The 10,177-nt window shown below is 45.3% G+C and overlaps 1 protein-coding gene across 1 annotated transcript; it reads left to right on the top strand.

Annotated features, from left to right (window-relative positions):
• Positions 1–6,224: 6,224 nt before the first annotated feature.
• LOC147466698 (uncharacterized) lies at positions 6,225–9,055 on the top strand. Its single transcript, XM_086534979.1, has 4 exons — positions 6,225–6,344; positions 6,899–7,012; positions 7,499–7,612; positions 8,798–9,055. Exons 1-4 carry the CDS (start codon positions 6,225–6,227, stop codon positions 9,053–9,055), a joined length of 606 nt encoding a protein of 201 aa, XP_086391105.1.
• Positions 9,056–10,177: the final 1,122 nt, after the last annotated feature.

Below are 10,177 nucleotides of genomic sequence, written 5' to 3'. Positions count from 1 at the left end.
ATCCTATAAAAGTAGTTATATAATATTGCAAAAAAATATTGCATGACTATGATAAGACACTTGTGATATAATATTATAAATATATATATAATATATATATTATATAAACATATATATACATATATATACATATATATATATATATATATATATATAGGTATTATATATACATATATATATATAATATATATATATATATATATACATATATATAAATATATATATATATATATATATATATATATATATATATATATATATCATACTAGCATCATTTTACCTTAGGAAAGGTGTCTGTCTTTACTGCTTTATAAGGGTTCAGTTCAGAGAGATTTGCGAAGACGTCGCTTCGCCCGGGCTATATGCACGAGGCTGCCCGGCCTCTGTCAGCAATAGGTGCTGACTCATCTGATCATCACAATTGAATGTTTACTGTGGCGGTCGGATTGCCTGTAGGCGCTCCAGTTGCCAAGGGGCAAGCGACAGGCATAGCCGTCTAACCAGCTCAGCGGCTGTCGTCTTTGGGCCATGCCTGAGGAAGCGAGTGTGCTTGCACTCCAGGTAGTGCTCTAATTTGGCGTCCGGCGCGCCACAATGTTCACAGCGTCGCTCATCATGCCCAATGGTGGGTACGATTTGCCATGCACAAGAATAGCCTATTCTCAGTCTGTGAAGGCTGATTTCAGCACACCTCGATATTCTGGGGGAGAGTATCAGTGACTCATAGCCTGTGGCGTCTGAGTACCAGCTGGCCAAGATTGAGGTTCTCACTTCCTCTCTATGTCGCTGCAGGGCACCGACCTGCCGTGCAGCCATCGTTTTATGCATTAGCAGTTCCCGGCTAGGATGCACCACAAGATCACTCAAGGGTTTCTTCCTGCCTTCTTCTGCCAACCTGTCGGCTAAGTCGTTCCCTTTGATACCAACATGGCTCGGAATCCAGTTGATGACGATGCGCCTACCCTGATCCAGGATTCTCTAAGCAATGATAAGAATAGTGGTTAGAAGATAAACGTTATCAAGGGGCGTGCTTTGTTGTAGGCTGTCAATGTATGTATATATGCCAAAATGCCCGTCCGTCTGGGCTGCATGGGCTAGGGTTTCCATAATAGCGACTGCCTCTGCCTGGAGCGAGAAGGCATTGTCAGGTACCCGCATAACTCTTGTTATACCCCTTCCTGCAAAACCGGCGCCTGCAGTGCAGGTGATGGAGTCTACAGAACCATCCGTGAAATAGGTTTTACTACCCAGCGAGGTGATTGCTGCGATATTCCTCTCCGCCTCATTCCTTAACAGAGGCGGTGAGTACAGTGTCTTTCTCTTTGACAGGCTCATGACAGAAAACTCTATCAAGGATCATGCCCACGGCGGGGCTGTGACAATAGGGTGGGGGAGGTCCATGCCTTTTAGCCAGTAGTGTCTCTTTGAGCTCAAAGCGTATCAGCACCCTGGCTGTGTGATACAGCCAGGTGTTGTTAGCAAAGAATTCGTGGTTCTGTGCAAGCCGACGTTGCACTTTCTGTCTTAGCTGCGAGCCCAACGGGACTGTAAAAGTTTGGCAAAGAACTGGGCAGCTGGGCAACTGATCAATCCGGGTGACCAGGGGGGAAAAGATTGGTTTCCAAGAGGAGGTTGGTGACCTTAATCCACCCAGGGGCACCCAGAATGATCTTGGCAGCCTCGTTTTGCATGATGTCAAGTTTTAATCCTGAGTCCAGGCTTGACCGTAATCAGGGCAATGGAGGCATAGTCCACAATGGGACAGACAGCGTGCACATAGAAGGATCTTGGTACACGGTGCCCAGCCCCTAAGCGCTGCCCTGGCAGAGCTCTCATGACAGAGAGTCTTGCCTTGGTCTGGTCTAGGAGATATTAAATCTCAGAGCGGAAGGTGAGGTTCTCGTCAACCCATACCCCCAAGTATTGGAAGACGTGAACCCACTCTAGTTCTAACCCTTGGACTCGCAGTTTTTCGTTGCAGATATTGTGTTTCAGCGCCATTGCTTTCAATTTGGCTGCTGATATCTTAAGCCCGATTCTGCGGCATTCCTTAGACATTAGGTCCAGACAAAGCTGGGCCTTTTTAATTAGATTCTCATTTAGTCTCTCAGCAGAGATAATTCCAAGAGTATCTGCATATGAAATGATCTTGCACCCCGCTGGGAGTGGAATGTCGAGGATGCTTAACATGAGGGTGTTAAACAGAGCCGGGCTAAGGACCCTCCCTTGCGGAGTGCCATTCTCAAGGGGCAAAGGCCTGGAGAGGTGACCTTGGAACTTCGCTCTGGCAGTCCTGTTCTGAAAATAGTCACCAATCCAGGCAAGCAGTCTACCTTTGATTCCCTTGCGGATCAGGATCTGAATGGCGAGCGGGTTCGCTAGTTCAAAAGCCTTCTCCAGGTCCAGGAAGACAATGACAGAGCTGGTGTTGCTGACAGTGCTCAGTAAGGTGACCATGCTGTGAGCAGTGCTCTTACCCCTTGTGAATCCATGCCATGGAAGTGTCTATTGAAACCCAATTTCCATTGGAGCCGGTTCAGTACCATTCTCTCTGCTATCTTTCCCAGTCAGCTGAGTAGAGAGATAGGAAGGTACCGTCCCGGCTCCTTTGGTTTAGGGATGGGAACTATGTCAGCCCTCTTCGTTGATGAGATGCAAGAGTGCAAGCTCACCTTCAAGCCCTAGGTGGGAAATGATGGGGAAGGAGATCCCATCAGAACCTGGGGCTGACCGGGAACTGGTCTTATACATCCACCGTAATTCCCTCAGAGAGAATATGGCAACTGCATCATCAGGCTCGACTGATGAGGGCATGCCTGCCTGAAAGCAATTCCTCTTGGCATGCCCTCAACTCTGCTGGTAGGCTGGCGCTGCTTGTTTTAGCAAAGAACTTGAGTACCAGTCTCTCCGTGCATAGGCTCCTGGCTGTTGAGAAGAGCAATCTCGGGGCACGACTCGAGCACCTCGGCTATGTGGTATCCTGCCGCATCACGACTCTGAGTGGGAGCCAAGATGGGGTGGTGGGCATTGAAGTCTCCCCCTATGTGAATTGGCACGTGTACTGCAGCAGTACAGACTTCACTGATATCTAAGCTTTTACATTTTGACCTGCTGTACACATTGTACAGCTTGAGGATCTCAATGGCAAGGAATTCGGCGCCTTCTCCACACTGCACAGGATCGGCGATCAAGGAACAGGGGATAGTCTACTTCACAAGAGTAATCAAACCTCTGGTGCATTGCATACTCGGCAGCACAAAGGGATGATATCCCGAGAAGCAAACAGATTCCCTTGTTAGGAAAAGCTGTTGATATTGAGGAAAAGCTGTTGATATTCCATTGCAGTATGCTTAGATTAGAAGCCATTGTGCTAATCTGACTCCATTAAGTCTGTATCGTCAACGACGTCGACATAATCGATCTAAGTGTCCGACGCCCCAGTGTGGGTAACGTCAGACATTTTGGAGTCTCACGTCTCACATCTCCTCACTCGACTCGTCACTGTCGTCAGGACAGGTCGAGACATTAGTAGGGCTGGGTCTCCTGGGAGGTAGAGAACCCTTCATTCTGGATGGTCGTGGCTTCCTCACCCTTTGTGATTTCGGTGCAAGCTCTGCCAGTGTGGTCTTGGCCGTAGGTTGGGTGGGGAGACAAGTTTCGCCCCTGGGGTTTGTGGGGAGAGGAGTCTCTCCCTGAGTTGGGGTGGGTTTTTAGGCCATAGGACTCATCTCCCTCTCCTTCAGAGCAGCAACAGTCTGAGTCATTGCCATCATGGTGACCTTGACTGTTTTCTCCGTCTCCTCACTGGTCCTCCCCAATGCTGTCGCAACTGCTGTGACGACTGTTGTCAGCAGGAGCGTCAAGTCCTTCTCTGTAAACAGAGTTGGTCTCTCCGCTCTTGGGGTAGACTTTGTGGTGTTCCCAGACCCCTTCCGGGTCTGTTTCCGTTTTGGAACTCCCACCAGAGCCGGAAACTCCTTTGTGTTGGAGGTGTCCGGCGGTGGTTTCACTTTAGGCGTTCCTCTTAGGAGGGGGTGGAACCCTTACCCCTTTGCTCTGCCCCCAGACATAAGTGCCTGAAGGGGCGGGAACAAAGTCTGGTCGCTTTGCAACGACCTCTTGTCGCCGAAGTGCCTCTTCCTTCCTTACGGAACTGCCGAGGCTCCTGGCGTGGTGCTTTTTGTGGCAGTTGGGACACTTTGCGGTGGTGTCCCGCTTGCCCTCCTTGTGTGCTTTGAGGCACAACTCCGTACTGTGTGCCTGACTACAGAGCAGAGCAAGTGGCCTGGTGGTGCCCGTACTTCTGGCACGTGAAGCAGCGGAGTGGGTCAGGAACGTATGTCCTGAGGCTGTGGGAGCCGCAATTGCCAAGGTCTAAGGACGCAAAGTTTCCAGGACTTGTCTGGTTGGGTGCTTCCTTTTGGAGAGTCGAGAAGCTCCCACCACCTTGGGATGAGACGTGATGACCTCAAGGTCATATATCAGAGGGAAGCCGAGAAGTACCATCTTGGATTTCCTCTCCTCGGGAGTCAGAGCCGACAGGCTCACCTTCCGCCCATCCAGGAGCTTGTCTGTCTCCTGGAGGAAGGTGAGAGTGGCTTGGTCCCTCAGTACGATTATCATGCCATTGTCTCTGGCAATTCTAATCGTCAGACAGCACGTCTCTGGTTTACCAGAGCCCGTACCATCTGGTGAGCGTTGTCGAATCCTTTCAGTTTAGGGAGAACCGACTTGGGGCTACAGACTCGCCCTCCGAGTTCGTAGCCGGCCGAGGCCGCTTGTTGCCTATCCTCCGAACCGACGCCGGAGATTTGGCAGTGGGGCCAGCAGGGTTGGAGGGTCCTACCTGGCTTCCATTTTTGTTCTAACTCGTCGTCTGAACCGACGCCAGAGACTTGTCAGAGCCAGGGGCTGGTTTGGAGGGTCCAGCCCGAGGTTCTTGGCTAAGTTTTCTCTGAACGAACGCCAGAGCCTTACCCATCTTTCTACTTTTGTCACAAAAGACCTTGAAAGGCTTCAAGGTGACAGCCTTGGTCGATTTCTTGCTGGGGTCGTCAACAGGGGTATCAGTCAAGGGTTTAGTGGTGAAAGTTGCCATATGTTAGCGGTTCAATACATTCTCCCACGCTCACACCCACCACGGAGTCCAACAAGGGGAAGCTGTGCGCTGAGGCCATGCTCAGAAGCCACAGGGGTGATGGGAGGATATACGCAAGCCCCACCTCGCGTTGATGGCACTCACAAGACTATGCAATTGCTTATAAGACAGGGGCTGCTTGACCCTAGCCTAGCTCAAAAGAGAGACCAGCCGATTGACCTAACCGAGTCGAGATCAGTCCACCCGTCTTGCTGGAATAGAGGTCCAAAGAGGCATGTTGCTAGCCGCAGGGCATACACATACACGGCATCGCTCAACCTTCAGGACTCTTGTCTCCCAGCGCACAGGGGCGCCACGCACGGCAAACGCGTGGGCAGGTGTGGGGGGAGGACCAGCGGAGGGGCGGGGGGTGCGACCCCACCTACTAGATCAGCTCCTAGGAACACTTGGTCATCCCTCCCCAGAGAACCCGCCGCTGGAAGGCCACCTCAGCGGGAGGAAGAGACTGGCCAGATTCAGAGCAGGCTCATCCGAGGAAGGAGTTCAAGCTCCCGCGCCACGACAAGGCGGTTCCTTTGCGGGGGCTTTATAAGGGAGTAGTTTATAAAAAGGCATTGATAAACTTATAGATGTAAAGCATACAGTGTCATTTTCCTTATTCACTACATTTTTCCTTGCTGACCTTTTCTTCATTCTTCAAATACCTCGATACATTCATGGTAATTCTTAGTAGTTCAATACATTCATTTACAAAATGAATCAGAATAGAATTGGACTGTAAGGAAGGAATATATCTTCACAATTTCATTTATAGATTTTAAGAAACTAATGATGTTCAGTCTATAAGTGTGAGCCATCCTCATTTGTTTTGTAAATGGATCTCTCTAAATCCTCTAAAGAAAGAATGATGTAATCGAGTTATAGGAAGAACAGCGACCATCTTTTCAGTAAGGACATTCCTTGTGGTTAGCCTAATGGAAATAGAATTGTGTACTTTCTATTGGTTAGTTAAAGTATTATTTGACCTAGACATTGCTCTGCAATTGGTCCAATATCCCATTTTCACTTTCCGATCAATAGTCGTCCTTTACATCCATCCTCACTCCAAAATAATAACGTCAATAACATGATCACATGCACAAGAGACAGAGACAGAAAGTTGAAGAGGCAGCAGACGCATCGAAGTGAGTGTCCCGTTCAACTAACAGATGGCGCTGTCATCACCCAAGGCTTGCTGGCTATCCTCGTCAGGTGCGTGCAGTTGAATGATCAATTTCGGTCCAGTTCATACCTTCCCTTCACTGATGGTGAAGGGAATATTGAATGACTTCAGTAAAGAAGAATAGATGTATAGGATAGATGGTGTTTATAGAGGTATGTGAAGGAGAAAGACAAAGCAAGGAAATCAATCGAAAAAAAATAATAATAATGGTAGCAGTAATGCGAGGAAATATGCATGTCGGTGAATAATAACAGGAGTCATAATAAGTAGTTTAGACTTACATATAAACAGATATATGTATGTGTACATCCATACGCATATGCACACACGCGCATAAAAGAACAACAGCAACATAATACATTGATATATAACGGGCCTAAGAAATTTAGCTTGGTTATATATCCATCTATCTATCTATCTATCTATATCTATATATATATATATATATATATATATATATATATATATAAGTGTGTCTGTGCGTGTGCGTGTGCGTGTGCGTGTGCGTGTGCGTGTGCGTGTGTTTGTGTGTACACTAACAGAATTGCTTTCCTATCTTCATATAATTCTTCGCTAAGAATATCCTAATAAAGCCAGCCGGTGTTGCAGGAAAGCGAAAGTCCTCTTGTGACTATATATACCTTCAGCTCGTCTCCTGTGACATCATTCCCTCCGCCGCCATGTCTCTCAAGGTAGGCTCGCGGACTAGCTCTACCGGTGTTATTAAGTGACTCGTTTCTGAGTGAACAGTGGAAATAGGATGGCTGTTGTGAAAGCTCGATATTTGTGATATACGTGATATACACAAACACATAAAAAAGACGTGTATATATATATGTATATATATATATATACATATATATATATATATATGTATGTATATATATATACATATACATATACATATGTATATATATGCATATACATATACATATGTGTGTGTATATGGGGGGAGGGGATGAATATATGTGTATATATGTATATGCGTATATATATATATATATATATATATATATATATATATATATATATATATATATATATACACAGACTCATATACACACACACATATATATAAATACATATCCATGTATGAATAAGCAAAAACCAAACACTATATCTGTGTCATTTCGAGATTTGCAAAAGAAACGCTGATCTGATTTTCAATCGATTTCCAGATCGCCTTCATCGCGTGCCTGGCTGTGGTGGCCATAGCTGATCAGGTTCCTCACCCTCCCCCTCCCTACCACCCTCCCCAATCAGCCTACCACAGCGAACCAGATTATCCTGATGTGAGTCTCTTCCTTCTTTTATGTCTCTCTTAACCCATTGCAGACAGAGATGGATTTGCTTGCCCAGCCTCCAGGATAGGTTTTATTTTTGAGAGAGACCGCTTGAAGCAATGTAATTTGAATCTTCCCACTCTCTTCCAGTCATTCATTGTAAAACTAGAGCGGTTTTTGTGTTTTATTTTTTATGTGTTTTATTGAGTTTAGAGACTTATATGTGTCATATGACAGGCTCTATTAGTGCTGCAGTTGACTAAAATTGTAGTATATTATCCATGTTAGCTCATTATTTTCTTTATACTCAATGTGATAGAAGTATTACTGTTTTATGGGAGGACAAAAGGCAACTTTATTTTTTCGAATTTTTGTGCTGTCATGAACGAATACGGAACATATAACCACCTACAATAAAGATAACAAGAAGAGGTAGGGAAGAGGAATGAAACCTTTGCTTGTGACTGTGAGTGCCACAATGAAAGGCATCCATATTGGCACAGTAGCACATTTTAGACACTGGGTATGGATTGAGTCACCTTCCTCTTCTCGTTCTGCCTGCACATCCTTCATCGGCGGTACTTTAGAGCTAGGGTTCATCAACTTCGTGTGTGCCATCGCTCTATAGAGACAGTGCTTGCTAGAGACTGTGGATGGGTGCCATTCAAGGCTCTCTCTCCTGCTAGTGCCAGGGAAAAGTGGTGCCATCTAGGTTTTGGACTTTAAGCTAGCACGATATTACGGTAATTATAGTAATTATGACTGCAGTAGCCATCATCACTCATTCCTTTTTCATAGCAAAATAAAATAGCACAGTGATCCAAAATCCCCGAACGTCATGTACGTCATGACGCCCGTCATCAGGCCAAAGCTCCTACGTCATGTATGTCATGATACCCGTACGCAATGGGTTAAAGGCTTTGATTACTTTATGTGGGTTGAGATGCATTAGTTACCTATTGCATTGTGTCTTGACTGTTTTCCTTTTTAAGTTTAATTTTTGGTTATGTCTAGTGAAGGAAAATATCCTTCTAATATAATATGCTACTAAAATAGCATCGTCCTTTTTTGTACCATCGAGGAAAATGAGTCAGCCTAAGATAAACTTGGTCTGATGTTCGATAATCATTGATGTTTATGAAATGAAATAATGCTCCCAGCATGAAATCACCTTTTCTGACGCCACCCACACAGGTCCCCCCGAGGTACAACTACAACTACGGTGTCGCCGACGGCTACTCCGGCGTCAACCTCGGCCACTCGGAGTCCCGCGACGGCTACAAGACCGAGGGCAGCTACACCGTGGACCTCCCCGACGGCCGCAAGCAGGTCGTCAACTACGTGGACAACGGCGACGGTCTCGTAGCTGAGGTCACCTACGAGGGCGAGGCTCAGTACCCCGACCACCCACCTGCCTATAGACCCGCCCCCGCCTACCCTGCACCCCATTAAGAATCTTTTATAAATGTTACTCTTTGTACCCAATTATTTCCTAGTCATTGGATCTTAATTCTTCACGTTCCATCATCATAAAAAAATGTTTGTTATAAATTTGAGGAATATTTATAAATAAAAAATATTTGTATGAAGCAGTAACTGTATATCAATGATTTATTTCCAAGTTAAGAATTGAGAATGGAAAAAAAAGAAAAATAGAGAACGTAAAATCCTATAAAAGTAGTCAGATGATATTGCAAACAAATATTGCATGACTATGATAAGACACTTGTTGGTAAATCTATTGCTAAAATATCAGGAGAATAATTCGCTGGTGAAGTAATCAAGCCCGAAAATTTTATCTAAATATCAACAATATGAAACAGAAACAAATACCGGATATAAAGTCATATCGAAATTCTCAGAATAGTTGAATTAGCTGCACCTTTGCCGTATTTTATATTTATATGTATATATATGTATTTATATATACGTATATATGTATATATATGTATATATATACATATATATACATATATATGTATATATGTATATATATATACATATATATGTATATATATACGTATATATTTACATATATATACATATATATGTATATATATGTATATCATACTAGCATCATTTTACCTTAGGAAAGGTGTCTGTCTTTACTGCTATATAAGGGTTCAGTTCAGAGAGATTTTCGAAGACGTCGCTTCGCCCGGGCTATATGCACGAGGCGGCCCGGCCTCTGACAGCTATAAGTCCTGACTGATCTGATCATCATAAATGAATGTCTACCGTGGCGGTCGGATTGCCTGTAGGCGCTCCAGTTGCCAGGGTGCAAGCGAAAGGCATAGTTATCTAACCATCCCGGCAGCTGTCGTCTGTGGGCCCTGTCTGAGAAAGCAAGTGTGCTCGCACTCCATCAAGTAGTGCTCTAATTTGGCGTCCGGCGCGCCACAGTGTTCACAATGTCGCTTATCATGCCTAATGGTGGGTATGATTTGCCACACACAAAGATAGCCTATTCTCAGTCTGTGAAGGCTGACTTCAGCACACCTCGATATTCTGGGGGAGAGTATCAGCGACTCAGCCTGTGGCGTCTGAGTACCAGCTGGCCGAGATTGAGGTTCT

Source organism: Penaeus japonicus, unplaced genomic scaffold, assembly GCF_977035675.1.
Source record: "Penaeus japonicus unplaced genomic scaffold, GWHDUDI00000001_assembly GWHDUDI00000042, whole genome shotgun sequence".
Classification (NCBI taxonomy): Eukaryota; Metazoa; Arthropoda; class Malacostraca; order Decapoda; family Penaeidae; genus Penaeus; species Penaeus japonicus.
This window is presented reverse-complemented; position numbering and strand designations above follow the sequence as displayed.